Below are 27,168 nucleotides of genomic sequence, written 5' to 3'. Positions count from 1 at the left end.
TGGCCTACCTCACGCCAGGGAAACAAGGGCAACTAACTCAATACTTCAGAAAACTGGCAACTTTCACCAGGCTGACTGCAAGGAAAATCCTGCAGGCTCTGGGATTCATGGCATCTTGCATCCTACAAATCCCATGTGCAAAGCTGCATATGAGGAAACTTCAATGGTACCTAAAAAACCTATGGTCTCAGCACAGCCACAGTTTGGAAACAATAATACCACTGATTCCATGTCTTCAAAAGGAATTCCTGTGGTGGGCTCAAGCATGCCAAAGAAACACAGGTCTCCCATTCTGCAAGCCTCAAGCAATTCAGGTCATCACAACAGACGCCTCGGACTACGCCTGGGGGGGCGCACATGACAGATCGGTGCATTCAGGGCAAATGGTCCCAAAAAGAAAAGCACCTACACATCAATCAAAAGGAAATGCTAGCAGTAATAAATGCTATTATAGCTTTCAAAGACCTACTGCATCCAGGCCAGCTATTGATAAGGACAGACAACACCACAGTAATGTGGTACATAAACAAACAGGGAGGAACCCATTCATACCCCCTATGCAGGCTAGCCATGTCTCTTTGGAACATGGCTCTGGAATTACAAATTGAACTTCAAGCACAGTACCTGCCAGGCAAGGAAAACACCTGGCAGACAACCTAAGCAGAAATATGACAGATCCACACGAATGGAAGTTGCATCCTCAAGTTTTTACAAAGATAATTCAAGCATGGGGAAGGCCAGACATAGATCTCTTTGCCTCCCACAGAAATCACCAATTGGCAAAATTCTGCTCAAGGACCTTTCATCCACAGGCCTGGAAAGTGGACGCACTCTCTTTCAGTTGGACAACAATGACAGTTTATGCCTTTCCACCTCTTCCTCTGCTGCCCAAAGTTCTATTAAAAACCAGAGCAGACAGACCAAAGATGATTCTCATTGCTCCAGACTGGCCAAGACAGCACTGGTACCCACTCCTGAGGAGCCTGACGCATTCCCCACCATGGATCCTGCCTATAATGCCTCTTCTACTGACTAGCACAACTTCAGAACTCTTCACAGTCAGCTGAAAACACTCAATCTAGCCGCATGGAAGATTCCTTAAAATCACAGCAGACCCTACTCTCCAAGGAGGTGCAGGATGTCATTTTGGAGGCCAGAAGACCTTCTACTAGAAAAGCCTACTCCGCAAAATGGAAACTGTTTTGTGCCTGGAATGAGAAAAAGGGTCAGAATCTTGGAATACTGAATTTACCTCAAATATTACAGTACCTAGCTGAGAGGCTAAGCAGTGGACTTTCATTCTCCTCCATCAAAATCCATGCCTCAGCCGTTTCTGCAGAATATAACACTGATCCTCCTTTATTCTCTCACCCCCTCTTAAGACAGTTCCTCAGAGGGGCTAAGAATATAAAACCCCCAAGGAAACAACCAGTACCTGCTTGGGACCTCAATTTCATTCTAGAAAAACTGACCTTACCTCCTTTTGAGCCAGCTGCTTCAACAGAACTGCAATATTTGTCCTGGAAAACAGCCTTCCTGCTGGCTATCACCTCAGCTCGCAGGGTTTCGGAACTACAAGCCCTCATGGCTGTGCAGCCTTTCATCATTTTCCATCAGGACAGAGTTTCCTTACGAACCAACCCTTCCTTTATGCCAAAGGTAGTATCCAGGGTAGCCTTGAATCAGGCTATTCACTTACCTACCTTTTAACCTAATCCTCAAAACAAAGGAGAAGAGACTGCTACATTCCTTGGACGTTCACAGACAGCTACGTTATTATTTGGACAGATCAAAGCCTTTCAGAAAATCAGAGCAACTCTTTGTGTCCTATGCTACAGGAGCTCAAAGGAAGCCCATTTCCAAACAGACAATCTCAAAATGGATAGCCTACTGCATACGCTTTTGTTACTCTTTTCATGGTAAAACTGTACCTGCAGGCATCAGATCTCACTCCACAAGGGCCACAGCTACCTCTGCAGCTTTCCTCAGGGGGGTTCCTACCAAAAGAAAAAACACTTTAATGTGAGGAGCAAAGCTTTCGGATAAAATCCTTTATCAATACTGAAAATACAAATGCAAATGCAGAGTATATATAGGTCTAAAAAAGTCATATGACAGGCAGCCAAGAAGTCACATGACAATCATTAAAACAAAACATGTAGAAATAAATAAATATGCAAAGCTAAAAAATGCAACAGCATAATGCATACATGAAAACAAAAAACATTTAAAAAAGGAAGAATGTATATTTTTAAAAAAAGGGAGAATGTATATTTTTAAAAAAAGCAAAGTTTTAACCTAAAAATCACATGTACAATCATATACATAAAGAGAAAATCTCATAATCTAGATCTACTCATTCTAACCAAAATAGGTTTAAGGCTGACAGTACTATTCAAACCAGGGGGTGAGTCACCCACCAATCTAATTATCCAGTTGTATTCTTTAATTTCTAATTTGTTATTGATATCACCACCTCTGGGTGAGGGTGAAACATGGTCTATAGCTTTAAATTTAAATACATGCTGTTCATCAAAACATAGCCTGTGTTTATATAAAGCATTAGTGTCCACACATCTTCGGATTTTGGACTTGTGTTCTGTGATCCTATCTTTAAGTTTACGTGTGGTTTTACCCACATAGAAAGAGTTGCATAATACACAGGTAGCAAGGTAAACCACGTGGGTGGTAACACAAGTAGCAGTTACATTGAACCTAAACAGCCTCTTACTGACTGGGTGTTCAAAGGTGATATCAATAACAAATTAGAAATTAAAGAATACAACATTCTTCCTTTTTTAAATGTTTTTTGTTTTCATGTATGCGTTATGCTGTTGCATTTTGTAGCTTTGCATATTTATTTATTTCTACATGTTTTGTTTTAATGATTGGGTCATGTGACTTCTTGGCTGCCGGTCATATGACTTTTTTAGACCTATATATACTCTGCATTTGTTTTTTCAGTATTGATAAAGGATTTTATCCAAAAGCTTTGCTCCTCACATTAAAGTGTTTTTTCTACTGAGAACGTTGTTTGTCTTGCTGGACCTCTTGGCATTTGTGTTTAGGTTCCTACCAAAGACATTTTGGAAGCTGCCACTTGAGTTCTGTACATACCTTCTCCAAGCACTATCACCTACCATTATACTCCAAATCTAGAGCAGGCTTTGCCACTGCAGTCTTGCAGGGCATCCTGGCTCCTCCTAGTTCCTCCTAGTGCCTACCACCCCTTTTTTAGCTTTGGGATTCTACCCATCTGTTATGACTGCAGCTGTGTATGCACGATGAACATAGTACAGTTTTGTACCTACCATAAATGTAGATGTTCGAGTGCTAATACAGCTGCAGTCCAGGTTTCCCTCCCTCCTTCCCCTCTTGGGACAGGCCTAATGGCTAACACCTCCTCATACAACCTGATTGGGGTATTCTTTTATGGTGTATTTGCTTGCAACTACTGTTTTTTGATTATATTGCATTGCATTATTACATAAATTTATGTATTGCCTTCCTTCTGGGGGCACCTGACATCTGGGACAAGAAAAACTGAAGAAAATGGCGTCGGCTGGTTCTTTTATACCCCTGTCGTACTGACGTCAGGGAAGAAGCGACGACATCCGACGCCAGACCTAGACTTTGGAATTCGGCCGACCGGGGACCCGCCTGACGGCAGGAAAACCCATCTGTTATGACTGCAGCTGTATTAGCACTCGAACATCTACATTTATGGTAGGTACAAAACTGTACTTTATCCTTTCTCGTACTGTTTTTCTCTCCTAATAATCAGCATACAGTTCTGGTTCTGTGTAAAAAGCAGACTGCGTCTGTCAGAAACAAAAGGTGCAAACTGAAACATAGTTATAAAACTGAAGGAAGCTTCTCATAACTGTAGGAATTTGTATTGCTTGGTCACCAGTTTGTTCCATTTTTTTTTCACATCAGGGAGAAAGGCCTTCCATGGTTTGCCTTTAGGTTCTGGAGTTATTTGTCCAGTAAAAGCCCTGTTTTGCTTTGTAAATTCAGTTTTAAAGTGTCCTTATCTACTCATTTAATGAAGTGTTTAATGCGTACTACAGATTACAAAGTTACACATATTCAAAGAACTACTTAAATATCCATCAGTACTGCCCTATTTGTTTACTTTAATGAATCATATTTTGCTCCCAGGAGCCCAAGATCACTGTTTTGGAGCTTCATAACCCCATCAACTAGTAGTTGGAGTGTACCTGTTTGCGCATGTGGTAGATTGGAGGCCATCACTTGGCCATGAGGTGTTGTGTATGGCTTTGTAGTTGCTACACAGTTTTTTTTTTTCTCAGAGGTACTGTGATGACCCCCAAAGTCTTCATGTACATCCTCAGGTCATATGGTATCCTGCCATACTGAGCTGCACTCCGTTAGCTGCTGAATATCTCCACCTGGAATCAGTAGCAGCCCTCTAGCAAGTTTTTCGTTCCTTCTCCATTACTGAAGTCAATAACTGCTTATTATTGGCTGCTCAGTTCCACTCTGCCCAGATGTCTTTGCTCTGCATGCCAGTGTCACAGTTGTGCTTCATTTCTCCACGCTGTGCTTAATAAAAATTTAACTTTCCCTTTAGAAGCTTGTAAAGTGAATAGATTATATATTACAAATTCATATGGTTTCTCTTTGGCTTAGTATTCATAATACTAATAAAAGTTTCCATGCTGTATTTTCCTCAGAATAGCGGTAGCATTTTATTTTTTTGGTTTCGCTAGTGTTGCATTGCATTACAACCATGTTCTTTGTATTGTATTTCCCTTTTTAAGTATAATAATGCTTTTTTCACATCGAATACATTGCATATATGTAAATTATTTCATTATCCTGTTCTGTCCCTGAAAACTGATACTTGACATCTAGTGCATCATCCAGTTGCCGGAATCAGAAAACAGGACTTTTTTTTTCCTTCATAATTTTATTACACGTTACTGTAATAACTATTTTGAAGATTCTTCTCTGATTTATAGTTTCCATTAAAATCCAACATTAAATTAAAGATCTAAAAAAGTTACATTTATTAGAAATTATTTTTGAATAGGCTTCCATGCAGTGGTGCAAAGTGAACTCCAAAATAAACCAATATACATTTTTACTGCCTTAGCCAAATTTTATAATAGTACTCTCCTCTTGGTTAAAGCATTGAGGATCATTAAGCAGCTGTAAATGTATGCCTTTATTTTTTTTTCCAACCAATCTTACTATCCTTCAAGGCAGAAAAAAGCAGGCAACCTCTTTAGATAAAATACAATTGTAATTGCAAGTGCAGCAGTCATTCTTGCTAAAGAGTCCTTTCTCTGAATAAATTAAAATTGTCATTTTCTGTGTTCATTCCCTTTATAATTTCTGTATGATACTAAGTGAATGGGGGCTGTATTGTATCAGTGACGTCTACCAACTAACAGTTCTTAAATGCCTGTTTATATGTAAGCCGCTGTAGCAGTACTTGATGTACCTAGCTTCTGCTTATTTTTTCTCTGTCTTTAGGATACCTTGGACTTCCCTCTTTTTGACAGGAAAGACAGTTATCAAGTAGCACAAAAACACTGGCATTTTGCAGAAAGACATGCAGCAAAACAAGCTGATAAATTATATATTTGTATATCCAGTTACCATTTTCACAGAATCCAGTGTGTGGATTTACCATGTATGCATCCTTTGTGGCAGCCAGGGCTTTAGAGATCCATAATTTCTGTATTTTGGATCTTAGCAGTAGTAACTATAGTAACATGCACTGAGAATGGGCCACAACCCAGATGAACAACTCGACAATCTAAATAAAAAAAAGACAAGGCTGTTAATTCCTCATACTTTGCAGGTACTATATTAACTTTTGCAGACCGCATTTGCCGCTTTTGTAACACTCATGACATTTGCAGAAGGTTAGAATGTTTCCCATTCTCTTTGGCTTAATAATGAGTGGGCCTATAGCTTTTAGACAGTTCTGTAGTGAATTGTGGCTAGAAAAAGTCAAACACAAGACTTTCCCAATTTCTTCATTCACATTGCATTCACTAAGATGTAATAACATGTAATTGTATATGTATTAGAAAAATAGTCTTGTATGTGAGCTTTCCCATTCATAATGTCAAATACTTACCAGAATGCAAAACCAGTTCCTAACAAAATAGTAGTTCATATATTATAGTTTCTGAAGTATCTCTGACTCTCTCTTTGTTCTCTCCTTTTCCACAGGATGCAATAAGAAGTCACAGCGAATCAGGTATGATATGGATTATGATTTTATTTTTTTCATTAACATTATTTTTGAATTCCCAGAGCCTCACAGTGTGATAATCACATGGAAATGATCTTGCTACAGACATTTGTTTCTGTTACCCCTCAGACTGAAACGATTGTTGGTTGCTGTGATTTGTACAAGTAGACGTTGCCTTGGAGAGTTCATAGTGCAGATATTCTTCATCTCACATTGCTGCAGTCCTTACACTTGGGTAGTCCGCTGTCCTCGGTCGGCCCGAATATCAAAGTATTAGGCTGACGTCGGTCAAGGCGCTTAAGACTGACATCAGAACGTCAGGGTACAAATGCGCATGACCGACGTCATATCCTCAGTCTTTTTTGCCGCATGGTCCGATGCAGAAGCAGCGTTGCAAGTGCCATTCGGCGTTCTGAAATTTTTCAAGGAGTTTCAGACCGAGTCAAAGTTGGCTAAGTACCCGTGGGGAATATTTTCGTTTTTTCTTGCCTCAGTGGTTTACCGGATGTCAGAAAAAGTGAATAACTGTATTTCTTGTGGGAAGCAGATACCGCATAGAGATTATCATAGTTTGTGTATTCCTTGTTTGGGGCCTGAGCACGACGTTGTTGGGTGTCGCTTTTGTGCTAGGTTTAATAAGCGCACTATTAGCGAAGGTTAGATTGTGCCAGGTTGGTCTTGAAGCGGTGCAATTACAATATGCCGTCAGATGCTCCGGCGCCGCTTCTTCAAGAAGCGCAAAGACAAAGCAGCTAAACCCAGACAAGAAGAGTCGTCCGTGCGGACGCCCGGTTCTTTGAGGCTTCAGTGGAACCGGTGGTTCCGCCGGAGGCTTCTCTGGAGTCCCAGGGGGAGACTTTGATTTTGCAGGATGTGACCTCTCAGGAGGCAGGCCAGGCTGAAGGGGCTTCTCAGGTTACTGTACTCCCCTCCCTTCCTAGGGTGGTTAGGCCCTCTCCTTCTGTTTCCAAGGCTTCTCCCAGAGTCAGGCCAGGTTTAGCTGCTGTTGGTGTCACTCCTAGTTCTTCAGGATCTGTGCCCAAGAAGCACATGCTCAAAATGGCAGAGGATTTAATTACTTTGATTAGAGGTTCTTTGCCCCCTCCTGATAAGAGGCCTAGGATGGAACCAGAGTTGGGGAGTTTTGAGCAGGTTTCTGATGTTTCAGAGTCTTCAGCTGAAGACTTGCAGGAGTATTCTCCTTATTCTGATTCGGATGTGGATGATTCTACTCCTTCTGCTTCTCCTCCAGAGGATTTTTCTTTTTCAGAGACTCTTCATTCTATGAGGGAACATTTTAAATGGGAAGGTCAGGACTTCTCTGATTCCAGGAAAAGGCTTAGGGAATTTTTGCTTTTACCCCAGCATAGGCCTTTGGCTATTCCTCCTGTTCTGGATGTTGTGGAAGATGTGTTTGCAGAGGCTTCACTTAATCCTGATTCTTTGCCTCCTGCTCCTGTTAAACCGGACAGGTATTATAGGGTGCCTGAAGCTCATAAATATCTGTATAAGAGTCCTAGGGCAGACCCAGAAACAGTTAGTCAGGGACCTAAGGGTGTCAAAGCTTCTGTGGTAAAAATCCGGTTCCTCCAGATAGAGGCCAGAGCTTTGGATAGATGGGGAAAGAAAGTCTATACTTCTTCCACCTTAGCTATGAGGGCTTTGAATTGCCAGTTTCACATGTTGAAATATCAAAACTATCTTCTTTCTCAATTGAAGTCTAAGGTAGATGCTCTGGCGGAAGGTATTGAGTGTAAAGAATTACAAGATTTGGTACATGTTTCTGAACAAGTGGGTAAGCATTCTTTACAATGTGGATTTGATGCTGTACAGGCCTCGTCTAGGGTGGCTGCCACTGGGTCAGTTCTTCGTAGGCACGCCTGGTTGAGGGATCAGAACTTATCTGACCATGTTAAGACAAGGATTTTAGATGCTCCTTTACAGTCTGATGTATTGTTTGGTTCACCTGTGGAGGCAGTTTTAAAGAAAATGGAAGACCAGGCTAAGTCTATGCAGACTGTTAAAGATTTTTTGCAAGTTCAGCCTCCGAAGTTTAGTAGGAATTGGCCTGCTAAGGGGTGGGCGTACCCTTCTTATGATTCACAGTCTAGGGGAAGATCTAGACGTGGTAGGGTAGAGCTCAGAGCTCTTTCAGACCTAGAACAGGGAGTTCACCTGCAGTCTTGGTGAGGGCAGGGGCCAGTCCTTTCGTAAACAGGCCCAATGACCTACCTTTTCAGCTGCCAGAGCCTTCTTGTCTGGCAGCACCTTTGGGAGGAAGGTTGGCACTCTTCAAAGAAAATTGGAGTTTGATTACCCAGGACAAATGGGTATTGGATATTATACACCAAGGTTACAGGTTTTATTTCCATACCTTGCCTCCTTTCAAAGGCATGCCAGACGTTCCTCCTCAGCAAAGAATAGAGGCTCACAAACAAATTTCTCTGCTGCTGCAAATAGGGGCCATACAGCCGGTCCCTCTGCCAGAAGTAGGCCTAGGATTTTATTCTCGCCTGTTCCTAGTACCAAAGAAGGGGAACACGTGGAGACCAATTTTGGATTTATCTATCCTCAACACTTATCTGGACATTCCCAAGTTCAAAATGTTGACGTTACAACAGCTTTTACCTCTGCTGGGCAAAGATCACTGGATGGTGACTCTGGATCTCAAGGAAGCTTACCTTCATGTTCCTATCAGGCTAAGTTGCAGGAAGTATCTGCGTTTTCGAGCTGGGACTTCTCATTATCAGTTCTCTGCATTGCCCTTTGGCTTATCTACTGTGCCCAGAGTGTTCACAAAGGTTCTGGCTCCAGTGATTGCTTTCTTCAGGCTAAAAGGAATACAAATCTATCCTTATTTGGACGATTGCCTGATTCTGGCCAAAGGAAGGGACGAGCTTCTTCATCATTTGCAATACGTGATAGCAGTGCTAAGATGCCTGGGGTATTCTGTGAATGAAATAAAGTCCAGTCTAGTACCCTCTCAAGACATGTGCTTTCTGGGTGTGAGACTGAATACAGCATCCCAGATGGCCTTTTGACCCCGGACAAACAAAAGAATCTTGCTCTTTACTTCCATCAATTGTCTCATCAGTCCAGGCTGACTGCAAGGACAGTCCTTCAAGCCTTGGGGTTCATGGCATCTTGTATTCTGGTGCTTCCCAATGCCAAACTGCATATGAGGAAGCTACAATGGTATCTCAAAAATGTATGGACACAGCACTGCCAGGATATGGACACTGTCATTCAGATAATACCTTGCATTCAAAAGGAATTTTTGTGGTGTGCTCAGGAATGTCACCTAAACAAGGGACTCTCTGTGACCCGGCCAGAGGCGAGTCAGATTCTAACGACAGATGCCTCAGACAAAGCTTGGGGAGCTCATCTAAATGGAAAGTGGATACAAGACACGTGGCCTGCCAGACTACAACATCTACATATCAACTTGAAGGAGATGTTAGCAGTCCAATTTGCATTAATAGCTTTCAAGGATTTACTTCTTCCAGGGCAGGTGTTGGTTCTAACAGACAACACAACTGTCATGTGGTACATCAACAAGCAAGGGGGAACACATTCTTATCCTCTGTGCAGACAAGCAATGATTTTGTGGGAGACTGCTCTCAGTTTACAGCTCAATCTTCAGGCAAGGTTTCTGCCGGGAGCACAGAACTCCTTAGCAGATGTGTTGAGCAGGCGAATTATGGATCCCCACGAGTGGAAATTGGATCCTCATGTATTTCAGAAATTGACAGTGTCATGGGGAACTCCAGACATAGATCTGTTCGCTTCTCCACTAAATTACCAGCTGCCAAAGTTTTGCACAAAAGGTTTCATCCCACAGCTTGGAAAGTGGATGCTCTTTCTTTCAATTGGAGCAATCTTCATGTGTATGCCTTTCCACCTCTGCCTCTCCTCCCAAAGGTACTACTAAAGGTCAGACAGGACAAGCCAAAGATGATTCTAATAGCTCCAGATTGGCCTCGACAGCACTGGTACCCATTACTGAGAAGTCTGGTTGGGAGCCTCCATGGCCTTTGCCTTGATTCCACACCTGCTGTCTCAAGAGAACAGTCATTTACTCAATGTCAAACTTCACTCTCTTCACCTAACAGCCTGGCATATTCTGTTTTAAACCCTGGAGGGTCTCAGCTTCCGCAGCAAGTTTTGAATGTTATTTTGGAGGCCAGAAGGCCTAGTACAAGGAAAGTATACACAGATAAATGGAAGAGATTTTTATTTTGGAGTGCAGCAAAGGACTTTGATGTTGCTAAGCCTAATTTAAGTGTGGCTCTTCAATATCTTGCTGAGTTACTGGACAAAGGATTGTCCTTCTCTTCTATTAAGATTCATGCTGCAGCAATTTCTGCTCACTATGACTGTGATCCACCATTGTTTTCTCATCCTTTGTTTAAGCAATTCCTTAGAGGGGCAAAGAATATAAGACCCCCACGAAGAGCTCCTACTCCTGCTTGGGATCTCAATTTTGTGTTGGAGAAACTTACTCTACAACCTTTTGAGCCTGCAGCTACTGCCGAGTTGAAATATTTATCATGGAAGACTGCTTTTTTGTTGGCCATTACCTCTGCGAGAAGGGTTTCTGAATTACAGGCCCTTGTGGCAGTTGAGCCTTTCTTAATTTTCCATAAGGATAGGGTATCTTTACGTACTAATCCTTCCTTTATGCCTAAGGTGGTTTCTAGTGTGGCCTTAAACCAAGCTATTCATTTGCCTACTTTTTATGCAAACCCCCAAAATAAAGGGGAGAAGATTTTGCACACCTTGGATATACACAGGCAGTTGAGATATTATTTGAGCAGAACTAAAGGGTTCAGGCAGTCTCAGCAGTTGTTTGTTTCTTTTGCTTTGGGTTCTCAGGGCAAGCCTGTGTCAAAACAAACTATTTCTAAGTGGATTGGATTTTGTATTGCTTTCTGTTATTCCCATCATGGTAAGGAGATCCCAGCTGGGATTAGGCCTCATTCCACTAGAGCTACTGCCACTTCTACAGCTTTTTTAAGGGGGGTGGCAACTTGGAGTTCAGTGCATACTTTCTCTAAGCATTACCACCTTCCAATTTACTCTAAATCTAGGGCTGGGTTTGCCACTGCTATTTTACAGGGCATTTTGGCAGCCCCTACTACTTTATAGTTTTGCCATCCTCCCTTACCTCTGCTTTGGGATTCTACCCAAGTGTAAGGACTGCAGCAATGTGAGATGAAGAACATAGTACAGTTTTGTACCTACCATAAATGTAGATGTTCGAAGATCCACATTGCTGCAGTCCAATTTACCCTCCCTCCTTCCCCTCTGTTGTTAGAGGCGGTTGTGTGGTTTGGGTTGTATATTTTGTACATATTGTATATACTGTTCATATGATTAATGCAAGGGTGGTTGGTTGTTTTTTGCTATCTTTTGGTTTTGACCTTTCTGTTTAGGGTCTTCTGACATCTGGGGCAAGAAAAGACTGAGGATATGACGTCGGTCATGCGCATTTGTACCCTGACGTTCTGATGTCAGTCTTAAGCGCCTTGACCGACGTCAGCCTAATACTTTGATATTCGGGCCGACCGAGGACAGCGGACTACCCAAGTGTAAGGACTGCAGCAATGTGGATCTTCGAACATCTACATTTATGGTAGGTACAAAACTGTACTTTTGTAGTATTGACATACTGCTGCCACTGTGTGTTATGGATAACAGTTTGTCATCTTACTGTATAGACTTTTATGATATGCAGGTGTTTGTCATATTTATGACTGCTGTAACAGCCTTAGGTCTGTGGGTTATATCCTGTCAAGGATATAACAGCCTGTCAACTTCCAAAGCTTCAGGGCACTTTCCACACGCCCAAACTGTCAGAGTTGAGGTGACTAAAAGACAAGTTTGGGTAGCAAGCCCTTCAGAGCTTTACTGTCACTGAACAGTACACTACTCTGAGGATTTTGAGGCTTGATGGTCTATTTGTGCTGTTCCTTTGCTGGGCAGATAAGTTCCCTTTGGGGAAAAAATGATTTTGTTTTATTGATACTTTCCTCTTCAGGAAAGGTATTTAAAGCTAGGAGTTTGTGTTGCAATGAAACTGTGTTGTACTTTTAAACGAGAACACAGTTTTTGTTTCCTTTCAGTTTAAAAGTTGTTTAACTGAAAACCATTTTTTCTGTGGAGAAATTCTGTTTATTTTCCTTTTTGGGTCTGGCAATGTATTTAAGTGCTTTATACTGTTTTTGTCTTGTGATAAGTGACTTTTAAAGACTTTTTTACCAGCATTTGTTGCTTTTCCCCCTGGAAAAAAAAAACAGTTCATCGTGACCATGGAACAATCTGTTGGTCCTCCTTCCAGCCACAAAAAGAAAAAGTTAAGCAAAGCAGTTGCAGGTGAATGACTATGCTGTGCCCATTAGTTGCACTTCAGACCACTCGTCTTTTACCTTGGATCCTTCTGGTGTAGCACCTACAGCCACTATGGGCCAGGTGTTGGCTATATCCTCTGTGACTGTAGGAATCCCCTCAAGTGGGCAAAGGAGAGCCACTCTTGTCAGTCCTGAGACAAGGTGACAGGAAAGGCTTCCCTGTTTTGTCAGAATGTTGTGCACATCCTAGGGGAAGCTGTTGCTGCTGACATTAATAACACTGTTGGTCCCAGTGTTCGTGTAAAAAAAAAAAAAAAAAAAAACAGAAGACTAAACATGTATTTACTCATTCTCAAATTTCCTTAGGCAGGCTTAGTTTACCGAGTCTGGATACGTTTTTAATTCAGACTGTTGATACTTCTTGTAAAGTAGTTTCTGGTAAAAGAAAGAAGGATACCTCTTTTCCTGTAGAGATTCTAGATTCTGAATCTGGACAGGAGGATGAAAGGGACAGTTGCAGGGTTTTTTCCTTAGATTTCTGATTTGGAGTCCAAGAGCTCAGATGTTCTTCGTTCCCCATTGCTGCAGTCCTTACTATTGGGTATAGTCCGCATCCAGTCGGCCCGAATACCAGAGTATAAGGCTGACGTCGGTCAGGGCGCATTAGACTGACGTCAGTACGTCAGGGTACTAATGCGCATGACCGACGCCATATCCTCAGTCTTTTTTGCCGCATGGTCCGATGCAGAAGCAGTTTTGCGAGTGCAGGTTGGCGTTCTGAAATATTTCCGAAACCGGAGTTTCAGACCGAAACAGAGTTGGCTAAGTACCCCGTTGGGGAACATTTTGGTTTTTTCTTGCCTCAGTATTTTACCGGATGTCAGAAAAAGTGAATAACTGTATTTCTTGTGGGAAACAGATACCTCATAGGGATTACCATACCTTGTGTATACCTTGTTTAGGGCCTGAGCACGGCGTTGTTGGTTGCCGCTCTTGTGCTAGGTTTAACAAACGCACTATTAAGAGGAGGTTAGACTGTGCCAGGTTAGTGTTTGGGAAGCGTTGCAATTATAAAATGCCGCCGGATGCTCCGACGCCGCTTCCAAGAAGCGCAAGGACAAAACAGCGAAGCCTAGGGTTGATGAACCGGCAGTCCCGGACGTCGGTTCTTTAGAAGGCTCAGTGGAGCCAGAGGTTTTGCCAGGAGTTTCCATGGAGTCCCAGGCAGAAACTTTACTGTTACAGGATGTGCCTTCTCAGGAGGTAGGCCAGGCTGAGGGGGCTTCTCAGGTGACTGTTCTTCCCTCTCTTCCCAAGGTAGTTAGAGCCTTTCCTTCTGTTGCCAAAACTTCTTTGAGAGGTAGGCCTACTTCAGCTTCAGTGGGGGCTTCTCCTAGCATTTCGGGTTCTGTACCTAAGAAACATATGCTTAAAATGGCAGAAGATTTGATTACTATGATTAGAGGTTCTATGCCCCCGCCTGATAAGAGGCCTAGGGTGGAACCGAGTTTGATAGTTTTGAACAGTGTTCAGAGGCTTCAGAGTCTTCTGGAAGACTTGCGGAGTATCCTACTTATTCTGATTCTGATGTGGATGATTCCACTCCTACAGCTTCTCCTCCTGAGGATTTCTCATTTTCAGAGACTCTGCATTCCATGAGGGAGCACTTTAAATGGGAAGGCCAGGATTACTCTGATTCCAGGAAAAGGCTTAGGGAATTCTTGTTTTACCCCAGCATAGGCCCTTAGCTATTCCTCCTGTGTTGAATGTGGTGGAAGATGCTTTTGCAGAGGCTTCCCTGAACCCTGGCTCTCTGCCTCCTGCTCCTGTTAAGCCTGATAGGTATTATAGGGTGCCGAAGCTCATAAGTATTTGTTTAAGAGTCCTAGGGCGGACCCAGAAACTATTTCTCAAGGGCCTAAAGGTGTTAAAGCTTCTGTGATTAAAAATCCTGTTCCCACTGATAAAGAGGCAAGGGCTTTGGATAGGTGGGGAAAGAAAGTGTATACTTCTTCCACTCTAGCCATGAGAGCATTGAATTGTCAGTTTCACATGCTAAAATATCAGAATTATCTCCTTTCACAATTGAAATCTAAGGTGGATGCTTTGGCGGAAGGTATTGAGTGTAAAGAGTTGCTGGATTTGGTTCATGTGTCTGAACAAGTGGGTAAGCATTCTTTGCAATGTGGTTTTGATGCTGTACAGGCCTCCTCGAGGGTGGCTGCTACTAGTTCTGTTCTTCGCAGGCATGCCTGGTTGAGGGATCAGAATTTAGCTGAGCATGTTAAGACAAGGATTTTGGATGCTCCTTTACAGTCTGATGTGTTGTTTGGATCGCCTGTGGAAGCAGTTTTAAAGAAAATGGAGGACAAAGCTAAGTCTATGCAAACTGTTAAAGATTTTTTGCGGGTGCAGCCACCGAAGTTTAGTAGAAATTGGCCTGCTAAGGGGTGGACATATCCTGCTTATGATTCCCAGTCTAGGGGTAGGTCTAGACGTGGTAGGGGCAGGGCTCAAGGTTCTTTTAGGCCTAGAACAGGGAGTTCACCTGCTCAGACTTCTGGTGAGGGCAGGGGTCAGTCCTTTCGTAAACAGACCCAATGACCTGTCTTTTCAGCTGCCAGTAGATTCCCGTCTGGCAGCTCCTTTGGGAGGAAGACTGTCTCTTTTCAAAGAAAATTGGGATTTAATTACTCAAGACAAATGGGTGTTGGATATCATTCACCACGGTTACAGATTTTATTTCCATACAATGCCCCCTTTCAAAGGCATGCCAGACGTTCCTCCTCCACAAAGAAAAGAGGCTCACAAGCAAGTTTCTCAGTTGCTACAGATAGGGGCCATTCAGCCAGTCCCTGTATCAGAAAGGGGCCTAGGATTTTATTCTCGCCTGTTCCTAGTACCAAAGAAGGGGAACACGTGGAGACCAATTTTGGATTTATCTCTCCTCAACACATTTCTGGACATTCCCAAGTTCAAGATGTTGACGTTACAACAGCTTTTACCTCTGCTGGGCAAAGATCACTGGATGGTAACCTTAGATCTCAAGGAAGCTTACCTTCATGTGCCTATCAGGCTAAGTTGCAGGAAGTATCTGCGGTTTCGAGCTGGAAATTCTCATTATCAGTTCTCTGCATTGCCCTTTGGCTTATCTACTGCCCAGAGTATTCACAAAGGTTCTGGCTCCAGTGATAGCTTACTTCAGGCTTCAAGGAATTCAAATCTATCCTTACTTGGACGACTGCCTGATTCTGGCTCAAGAAAAGGAAGACCTTCTACAGCATCTGGAACATGTCATAGCAGTGCTAAGATGCCTAGGGTATTCTGTGAACGAAATAAAGTCCAGTCTAGTACCCTCTCAAGACATGTGCTTTCTGGGTGTGAGACTGAATACAGCAGCCCAGATGGCCTTTTTAACCCCGGACAAACAAAAGAGTCTATCACTTTACTTCCATCAACTATCTCATCAGTCCGTGCTGACTGCAAGGACAGTCCTTCAAGCATTAGGGTTCATGGCATCTTGTATTCTGGTGCTTCCCAATGCCAAACTGCATATGAGGAAGCTACAATGGTATCTCAAAAATGTATGGACACAGCACTGCCAGGATTTGGACACTGTCATTCAAAAAGAATTTATGTGGTGGGCTCAGGAATGTCACCTAAACAAGGGACTCTCTGTGACCCGGCCAGAGGCGAGTCAGATTTTAACGACAGATGCCTCGGACATTGCTTGGGGAGCTCATCTACATGGAAAGTGGATACAAGACAAGTGGCCTGCCAGACTACAGCATCTACATATCAACATGAAGGAGATGTTAGCAGTCCAGTTTGCATTAATGGCTTTCAAGGAGTTACTTCTTCCAGGGCAGGTGTTGATTCTAACAGACAACACAACTGTCATGTGGTACATCAACAAGCAAGGGGGAACACATTCTTATCCTCTATGCAGGCAAGCAATGATTTTATGGGAGACTGCGCTAAGCTTGCAACTAACTCTTCAGGCAAGGTTTCTGCCGAGCACAGAACTCCTTAGCAGATGTGTTAAGCAGACAAATCATGGATCCCCACAAGTGGAAACTGGATCTTCATGTATTTCAAAATTGACAGTGTCATGGGGAACTCCAGACATAGATCTGTTCGCTTCTCCACTAAACCACCAGCTGCCACAGTATTGCACAAAGGGGTTTCATCACACAGCTTGGAAAGTGGATGCTCTGTCTTTCAGTTGGAAAAACCTTCATGTGTATGCCTTTCCTCCTCTGCCTCTTCTTCCAAAGGTACTATTAAAGGTCAGACAAGACAGGCCAAGGATGATTTTGATAGCTCCAGATTGGCCTCGGCAACACTGGTACCCACTACTACGGAGTCTGGTAAGGAAGCCTCCATGGCCTTTACCTCTGATTCCTCATCTGTTATCTCAGAAGGATGGTCATCTGCTCAATGTCAAGCTTCACTCTCTTCATCTAACAGCCTGGCATCTTCTGTGTTGAAACACAGCAGGTCTCAACTTCCTCAACAAGTTTTAAATGTGATTATGGAAGCTAGAAGACCTAGTACAAGGAAAGTGTACGCAGAAAAATGGAAGAGATTTTTATTTTGGAGTACAGCAAAGAATTTGCAGGTTTCTGAGCCTAATTTGAGTGTGGCTCTTCAATACCTTACTGAGTTATTGGACAAAGGTTTGTCCTTCTCTTCCATTAAGATTCATGCTGCAGCAATTTCAGCTCACTATGATTGTGACCCACCATTGTTTTCGCATCCTTTGTTCAAGCAGTTTCTTAGAGGGGCAAAGAATATAAGACCCCCACGTAGAGCTCCTACTCCTGCTTGGGATCTCAATTTTGTGTTGGAAAAACTTACTCTACAACCTTTTGAGCCTGCGGCTACTGCTGAATTGAAATACTTGTCATGGAAGACTGCTTTTCTGTTGGCTATTACTTCTGCAAGAAGGGTGTCTGAGTTGCAGGCCCTTATGGCAGTAGAGCCATTTTGATTTTCCATAAGGATAGGGTATCATTACGTACTAATCCTTCCTTTATGCCTAAGGTGGTTTCTAGTGTGGCTTTAAACCAAACTATTCATTTGCCTACTTTTTATGCAGACCCCCAAAATAAAGGGAAAAGATTTTGCACACTTTAGATGTACACAGGCAATTACGTTATTATTTAAGCAGGACTAAGGATTTTAGGCAGTCTCAGCAGTTGTTTGTTTCTTTTGCTTTGAATTCACAGGGCAAGCCTGTGTCAAAACAAACTATTTCTAGGTGGATTGGCTTTTGCATTGCATTTTGTTATTCCCATCATGGCAAGGAGATTCCAGCTGGGATTAGGCCTCATTCCACTAGGGCTACTGCCACTTCAACAGCATTTCTAAGGGGGGTGGCAACTAAGGATATTTTGGAAGCAGCTACTTGGAGTTCAGTGCATACTTTCTCTAAGCATTATCACCTTCCTATCTACTCTAAGTCTAGGGCTGGTTTTGCCACAGCTGTTTTGCAAGGCATGTTGTCAGCTCCTGCTTCTTTATGATTTGCCAGCCTCCCTTACCTCTGCTTTGGGATTCTACCCAATAGTAAGGACTGCAGCAATGGGGAACGAAGAACATAGTACAGTTTTGTACCTACCATAAATGTAGATGTTCGAGGATCCCATTGCTGCAGTCCAATTTACCCTCCCTCCTTCCCCTCTGTGTTTAGGGGTGGTTGTGTAGGTGAGGTTACATGCTTATATTTTTTGTATATATTCTTGTATATACTGTACATATATTTGGTGCAGGTATTTTGGGCCTTGTCTTTTTAGGGTCTTCTGACATCTGGGGCAAGAAAAGACTGAGGATATGGCGTCGGTCATGCGCATTAGTACCCTGACGTACTGACGTCAGTCTAATGCGCCCTGACCGACGTCAGCCTTATACTCTGGTATTCGGGCCGACTGGATGCGGACTATACCCAATAGTAAGGACTGCAGCAATGGGATCCTCGAACATCTACATTTATGGTAGGTACAAAACTGTACTTTTCTGAATCTTCTTGTGGGGAGTTCTCTCTTTCTGAGACTGTTTCTAGAATGACCTAATATGTTCAGTTGGAGAACAATGAGGATGTTCTTAGTGTTTCACTGTTGCAGTCATTACATTTGGGTAATCTGCTGGCAGGTTGCCCTCAGTCGGCCTGAATTACAAAGTCTTGGGTCCTGTGTCGGTTGCTGTCTCTTCTTCCATGATGTCAGGTCGTCAGGGGTATAAAACTGGCAGCCGACGCCATTTTCTTTAGTCTTTCTTGCCGGGCAGTGCCTGAAGCAGAAGCAGAAGCAGTTCGCAAGTGCTGGTTGGCCGACTCCTGAAATTTTCAAATTCGAGTTTCAGAACCGAAGTCTTCACTAAAGCTAAGTACCCCGTTGGGGAAACTTTTTCTTGCTCCATATCAATGTCAGTAAAAGTTAATAATTGCATTACTTGTGGGAAGCAAATACCTCCATAAGGATTTCCATTTGTACTGTATTCCTTGCCTTGGCCCTGATCATAATGTGCCTAGCTGTCGGTTGTGTGCTAGATTTAACCAACGCACTGTTAAGCATCGGTATATCTTTGCTTCAAAATATTTTGGAAACAGATTTAACTATCCTGAAATGTCGTCTGATAGCAATCCGACTACCGGAGTTCACAAAAAAATGTAAAGAAAAGGACAGACACAGACCGTCGAGGTCCAAAACCAATGACGAAGCTTCTCCTAAGCCAGTCGCCGGTTCACTGGTACTCAGTGAGGTGCATTCGCAGCCCCTGATACCTGCTACTTTTGAGTCGCAGGCCTCTACCGAGACCCATGTGGAGTCCTGCACGCCGCGAGATTCTCAAAGTATTGTACCCATAGATGCCTCTCCCTTGGATGGGTCTGGAGCCGCTGAGCAGGCACTGGCTTCTGAGGGTGTCTTCAGGCCTCAGCATTTCTATATAAAACCAACACCAGCTTCAAAATCAAAGACAGAAGCAGCTTCTAAAGCTAAAAAAATGACGCATGAGCCACGTGCTCAGGCCTCTATGCCCAAAAAGCAGATGATCAAAATGGCTGAAGACCTAATTACCTTAATCAGGGGTTCCCAACCCCCCCTCCTAAGCGTAGGCAAGACACTGATTATGAATCTTCAGATCAGGTTTCTATTCTGATCAGGAACTTTCTATACCACCCTATGAGGATTCTGATGCTGAGGAATCTATCCCATGTGCATTTCCTCCTGAAGATTATTCCTTTGGAGAAACCTTGCATACTTTGAGAGAGCATTTTCACTGGGATAGTCAAGATTTCTCAGAATCAAAAAAGAGGTTTAGGGATTTCCTCCTTCTCCCTCAGCATAGGCCTTTAGCCATACCTCCTGTTTTAGACATTGTGGATGATGTGTTTTTGGAGTCAAGCTTGACTCCAGACTCCTTACCTCCGGCTCCTAGCAAGCCAGACAGATATTACAGGGTTCCTGACTCGCACACATTTTTATTTAAAAACCCTGCTGCTGACCCTGAAACTATTTCACAGGGTCCAAAAGGTGTAAAGGCCTCAACAGCAAAAAATCCTACCCCATCTGATAGAGATTCCAGGGCACTGGATAGATGGGGAAATAAGGTTTATACATTTGCAACCTTGGCAATTAGGGCCTTAAACTGCCAGTTTCATATGCTTAGGTATCAACAGCATGTTATGGGATTACTGAAACAGAAAATTATGTTGATTTCTGAATGTGTAGAAAGTAAAGAATTGAAGGAATTATTGCATGCAGCATAACAAGTTGGAAAGCATACTTTGCAATGTGGTTTTGATTCCATAGAGGCCTCCTGCAGGGCCGCAGTTACTGGATCTGTGATTAGAAGGCATGCCTGGCTAAAAGAGCAAAATTTGCCTGATCATGTTAAAGCTAAATTGCTGGATGCACCTTTACAGCATGATACTCTGTTTGGTATTAAGGCAGAAGAGGTTTTAAAGAAAATGGAAGACAAAGCTAAGTCTATGCAAACTGTAAAGGACTTCTTACAAGTGCAGCCACACACTGGCCTACAAAAAATTGGTCCTTTCCTGTGTCCGACAGAGCTCCGAGGGGCAAATCCAGGTGCCCTAAAGGTTCTAGTTGCCAGTCACAGAATTCTTACAGGTCAATGCAATGGGGTGCCTCGACCTCCAAATCTGGAGGAAATAAAACGCAACCCTACAGTAAACAGTCTCAATGACTTCCCTGTGCCATCACCAAGCACTTGTCTTTTGGCAGCTCCCTTAGGGGGAAAATTAGCACTTTATGCTCAAAATTGGTAGTTAATAACCCAGGACAAGTGGGTATTAAAGATAGTATCCCAGGGATACAGATTCCACTCCCACACACTGCCATTTCCAAACGGTTGGCCAGATCTGCCAAAAAATCAATGGGCAGAGGCACAGAACAAGTTACGTTCCTCATGGATATGGGGGCTATTCAGCCAGTGCCAGAACAGGAAAAAGGACAAGGGTTTTACTCCAGACTGTTCTTGGTACCCAGAAAAGACAAGGCCTGGCGCCCAGTGCTGGATTTATCAATTTTGAACACATTCCTGGACATTCCAAAATTCAAAATGCTAACTTTGCAGCAGCTTCTGCCCATGCTGGGAAAGAACTCTTGGCTAGTGACTTTAGACTTAAGAGGCATACCTGCATATCCCAGTAAGGGAATCGTGCAGAAGATACCTCCGTTTCAAGGTTGGCTTTATGCATTACTAATAATATGCACTGCCCTTTGGCTTATGTACTGCGCCCTGGGTCTTTACAAAGTGCCTGGCACCAGTAATTGCATTTTGCAGACAAAGAAATATACAAATCTATCCTTACTTGGACGACTGTCTCATTCAAGCAGAGAACAAGGACATTCTTCTTCAGAGTCTGGCATTTGTGAAAAGGCTTCTAACATGCCTAGGGTACACAATAAACAAAAAGAAATCACAACTGGTACCCTCTCAAAAGATAACATTCCTGGGTGCAAGTTTGGATACATCTGCCCAGATGGCTTTCCTCACGCCAGACAAACAAAGGCAACTGACTATTTACTTCAAACAGATGGCAACAAAAACCCAGTTATCTGCAAGACAAATTCTGCAGGCTTTGGGGTTCATGGCATCCTGCATTCTACTGATTCCATATGCAGGACTGCATATGAGGAAACTACAGTGGTACCTAAAAAGTTTATGGAGTCAACATTGTCACAGTCTGTGCATATGAGGAAACTACAGTGGTACCTAAAAAGTTTATGGAGTCAACATTGTCACAGTCTGGAAACAATGATTCCTCTCATTCCCTGCCTACAACAGGAGTTTTTTTGGTGGGCAGAGGCATGTCACCAAAACATGGGATGGTCTTTCACTCTACTCCCTGCCAGCCAAACCTTAACTACAGACGCATCAGACTATGCATGGGTGGCCCACCTGGCGGGAAGATGCATCCAGAGCATATGGACCCCAAAACAAATGCATCTGCATATCAACCAAAAAGAGATGTTATCTGTTCAAAATGCCCTGACAGCCTTCAAGGACTTACTTCATCCAGGACAACTACTGATAAAAACGGACAACACCATGGTTATGTGGTGCATAAACAAGCATGGGGGCACACACTCATACCCCCTTTTCAGACTAGCCATGGCACTGTGGGACACAGCCTTGACTTACCAAATACATCTTCAAGCTCAATTCCTGCCAGGAAAGCAAAATACTCTGGCAGACGACTTAAGCAGAAACCTTATGGACCCTCACGAGTGGAAAGTGGATCCACAAGTCTTCAGCATGCTAGCAAAGAAATGGGGGAGCCCGGACATAGACCTATTTGCCTCTCCTCGGAATTATCAACTGGACAAATTCTGCACAAGGACTTATCACAGACGAGCATGGAAAGTGTATGCCCTATCTTTCAGTTGGAAAAGCCTATCAGTTTAAGCCTTTCCTCCTCTGCCTCTTCTTCCCAAGGTCCTACCAAAGGTCAGACAGGAAAAAACAGAAATTATACTAATTGCCCTGGACTGGCCCTGCCAACACTGGTATCCAATCCTAAGGAATATGTCTCAATTCCCAGCTTGGTACTTGCCTCAGATACCTCACTTACTGTCTCAGCAAAACAATCAGATCCTGCACAATCAGCTCCAAACACTGAACCTGGCAGCATGGCTGATCATGTAGTTATTCAAACAACACCTCTCAGAAAATCTGTGATGGATGTCATTTTGGAAGCCAGAAGGCCTAGTAATAGAAAATCTTATACTGATAAATGGGAGAGATTCTGTGCTTGGAACCAAGCACAAGGAACTGACACAGCAGAGCCAAATATTCCTCAGATTTTACAATACTTGACTGAGATGCTTGACAAAGGCCTATCTTTTTCATCAATAAAAATCCATGCCTCTGCCATCTCGGCTCATTACAACACAGAGCCACCAATAGTTTCTCACCCTTTGCTAAAACAGTATATTAGAGCGGCCAAAAATTTAAGGCCTCCCAGATAATCACCAATTCCTGCTTGGGACCTCAATTTTGTGTTGAAAAAGCTCACCCTGCCTCCATTTGAACCAGCTGCTACTGCAGATATAAAGTTTTTATCATGGAAAACAGCTTTGCTCCTGGCAATTACTTCAGCAAGAAGGGTTTCAGAGCTACAGGCCCTCATGGCTGTGGAGCCTTTTATCATATTTTACCCGGACAGGGTGTCCCTCAGGACCAATCCTTCCTTTATGCCTAAGGTGGTTTCCAGTGTGGCTCTTAACCAAACTATTCATCTGCCAACTTTTTATCCAAATCCGCAGTACAAGGGGGAGCGGATTCTGCATTCCTTGGACGTACACAGACAACTAAGATTCTACTTGAGCAGGACTAAAGCTCTAAGAAAAACAGCAGCTACTGGTGGCATTTGCTGCAGGATCAGAGGGAGGGGCTATTTCAAAGCAGACTATTTCAAAGTGGATAAGCCACTGCATTCTTTTCTGCTACTTACATCATGGTAAACCGGTGCGCAAGGACATTAGGTCTCATTCCACCAGGGCTGCAGCTACATCAGCAGCTTTTCTCAGAGGGGTACCAACCAAAGACATTCTAGAAGCTGTTACTTGGAGTTCTGTTTATACTTTTACAAAGCATTATCATTTGCCTCTCTTCTCTAAGTCCAGGGCAGGCTTTGCCACTGCAGTTCTGCAGGGCCTTATAGCCGCCCCTAATGCTGTTTAGCTCCAGCCTCCCATCCATAGCTTTTGGATTCTACCCAAATGTAATGACTGCAACAGTGAAACACAAACAACATAGTACTGTTGTGTACACTTACCATAAATGTAGATGTTCGAGTGTATTCACTGTTGCAGTCCAGGTTACCCGCCCGCCATCCCCCTTTTATTCTCGAGTTTCTCTTTCCTTCACTGTATTCTACAGCCTTTGTGGTGTATTTGCTTTTAGATGAAGGTAGCATTTATGTTGTTGCATGTATATATAGTTTATATATATTTTTGCTCCCCATTTGGGGGGGGCACCTGACATCTGGGGCAAGAAAAACCTAAAGAAAATGGCATCGGCTGCCTGTTTTATACCCCTGACGGCATGGAAGAAGACAGCAACTGACGCAGGACCCAAGACTATGGAATTCAGGCCGACTGAGGGCAACCTGCCAGCAGATTACCCAAATGTAATGACTGCAACAGTGAATACACTCGAACATCTGCATTTATGGTAAGTGTACACAACTGTACTTTTCATAGTCCCTAAGAAAATACTATGAGCTGTTACAGAAAGATTTTCCATAATGTGCACCAGTTGCTCCTGTTCTGATCTTTGGAGGATGTGTGTGTTGCTGCCTGTAATTTTCCTGACAGTCCGACAACTGCACCTAAAAAGTCAAGCTAGCATGTGTAAAGTTCTTCAGTCTTTTAAGTTTGTATACACTTTTCCCAGACCTGATCCAGCAGCTATAGCTTTAGTTAATCCTGCTGCTGCTAAACACTTCTAATTCTGTTTCAGATAGAGATGGGAAGATTATGGATAATTATGGAAAAAAGTGTATGCTTCTGCAGATTTGATTTTCAAAAATTTGAATTGTCATGCTCAAATATTAAGGTTTGTCCTGACTAATTGTGAAAGTTATGAGGAATATTTTGTTTGTAGTTTCTTCTTGTGAGGAATAATGTGCTTTACATTTAATTTCTTTTGTTGCTCAACTCACTGCTCATTGTATACTCGTACAGTGCATTTGTGACTGTTAATGCTTCTTCAAGGGCTATGGCCACTGGTACTGTTTTGAGGAGGTTGCATGCCTGTATTCTCAGACCCTGGCAGAGCGTAACAAAAATGAGATTTAAAATTCTCCTTTGGATAAAGATTTAGTTTGTGGCTGTTCTGCTGCAGAGATGATAAAAAAGAGGGGTAAGCTGATTCAAGGAATCTATCAAGATTGTTCAACCCTCCTTTTTCAAAATTTTCAAGGGGTTCAATAACTCCCTATTCAATTTTGGTAAGAAGTAAAAATAAAAAAGTGTCAACAAAATACAGGTAAACAGATGTTTAAGAAGAAATGGCAAGAAGAATTCTGGAAACTCCCAAAACCAGGGACAGTCCAATAAGTCAGCATGTTTATTTAAGAGATTTAAAAGTTATGTATCACATTCCTATTCTTCCAGACTTCAGATGTTTCTTAATGTTTTGCGAGTCTGCATCATATTACTGATGATCTTCGTGTTTCACTATTGCAGTCATCACATTTGGTTTATTCCTGCCAGGGTAGCCCTTGGCTGGCCTGAGTACCAGAGGCTTAGGATTTCTGTGTCGGTTGCTGTCGCTTAAGGACTGACGTCAGGTCATCAGTAGTATAAAGTAAGGCAACCAACGCCATTACATCAGTCTTTCTTGCTGTGGAGTCCGAAGTAGAAGCCGGTCGGCCACTACCTAGGTTTTCGTTATCCGAATTGAAGTTGAAGTCTTCTAAAGGTAAGTACCCCGTCGAGGATCCTTTTTTCTTGCACTAACCAATGCAGAAAAAGTTAACAATTGTCTCGCCTGTGGAAAGCAAATGCCACACTGAGACTTCCACTCTTCTTCAACTAAGGATCCTGCAGTCGTCTCTACCTTGGATGGGTCTGGAGCCGCTGAGCAGGCACCAGCTTCTGAGGAAGTCCTTCGGACTACCGTATCTTGACACAAACCAACGTCTTCTTTCGCGACTACCATTCCTTCAAAAGCAACAGAGTTTCTTAGGCCCAGGGTTTGAACCACACCCAAAAAAAGATGACCCACTCTCAGGCAACTGCTACCTTGCCTCAGTCTCAAATGCTTAAAATGGCAGAAGATCTTATGCTTATCAGGGGAAGCCAAGCTACCCCCTCAAAAAGAAGAGAGATCCTGTCCCCTGTAGTTTTGTCTGAACAAGAGTCCGATGAATCTGATGCATCTGACTATGAAGCCATGCAACCCCTCTCCACTTATGAGGATTCTGATGCAGAGGACTCCATTCCTTCAGCCTCTCCCCCAGAGGATTTTTCTGTTGGGGAAACCCTGCATACTTTAAGGGAGCATTTCCAATGGGAGAGTCAGGAGTACCCTCCGTCTAAAAAGAGACTCGGGGGAATTCCTAGATCTTCCGCAACACAGACCCCTGTCCATCCCCTCAGTCCTGGATGTTGTGGATGATGATTTCCTTGAATCCAGCTTGACTCCTGATGCCCTTACCTCCTGCTCCCAGAAAATCAGACAGGTACTGTAGAGTCCCTGACTCGCACAAATATCTTTTTAAAAATCCAACAGCTGACCCTTAGGTCATTTCTCAAGGGCCAAAGGGATTAAAACAACCTCTGCTGAGAATCCCACACCCACAGACAGGGATTTCCGAGCATTGGACAGATGGGGTAAAAAAGTATACACCTCAGCTACTCTTGTCATCAGTGCACTAAATTGTCAGTTCCATATGCTGAAATTTCAGAAACATACCTTGGAACTCCTTAAAAAAAAAAAAAAAGGTCTTCCCTTCCTGCTTGAGCAGAATCTAAAGATTTACAAGACTTAATGCATTCTGCAAGCCAAGTAACTAAACCCACTTTGCACTGTGGTTTTGGTGCCCTAGAAGCTTCTTGCAGGGCAGCAGTCACTATATTTGTCATTAGAAGACATGCATGACTTAAGGAACAAACCCCTGCCAAACTGTGTCAAATCTAAATGGTTGGATCCCCCCTGGCACAAAGATCATTTATTTGGCACTAAGGCAGAAGAGGTCTTAAAAAAGATGGAAGAAAAAGCAAAATCTGTGCAAACAGTTGAGGATTTCTTGCAAGTCCAGTCCACTAGGTTCAGCAGGCATTCCAAACACTGGTCCTTTCCTGCTCTGAGTAAACCATCCCAGCCTAGGCCCCATGGAAACAGGCCACCCCCCCAAGGAATGCAGAGGTCTAAGCAGTGGACTACCTCCACTTCAAAACCAGGGAGTTCTAAGCCACCCCCGTATGGTAAGAATTCAGAATGACTCACCTCCTCCACCTCAACCTCTGCCCACCTTCACTTACCCCTAGGAGGAAAATTCTTATTTCACTCAAGCACCTGGGCCACCATAACCAAGGACCAATG

The 27,168-nt window shown here is 43.1% G+C and overlaps 1 protein-coding gene across 1 annotated transcript in view; it reads left to right on the top strand.

Moving 5' to 3' along the window:
- The window catches only part of RAF1 (Raf-1 proto-oncogene, serine/threonine kinase), a 2,753,658-nt gene that overhangs the window by 1,361,583 nt on the left and 1,364,907 nt on the right, over positions 1-27,168 (top strand). The window contains exon 12 of the mRNA XM_044078072.1: positions 6,214-6,241. Within this exon, the coding sequence (XP_043934007.1) occupies positions 6,214-6,241 (28 nt within the window). The remainder of the gene's footprint in view (positions 1-6,213; positions 6,242-27,168) is intronic.

The sequence above is a fragment of the Protopterus annectens genome, chromosome 7.part0 (genome assembly GCF_019279795.1).
Source record: "Protopterus annectens isolate FY-2018-M chromosome 7.part0, PAN1.0, whole genome shotgun sequence".
Lineage (NCBI taxonomy): Eukaryota > Metazoa > Chordata > Ceratodontiformes > Protopteridae > Protopterus > Protopterus annectens.
The sequence above is the reverse complement of the archived record's forward strand: the minus strand, read 5'-3'. Positions and strand labels throughout refer to the sequence as shown.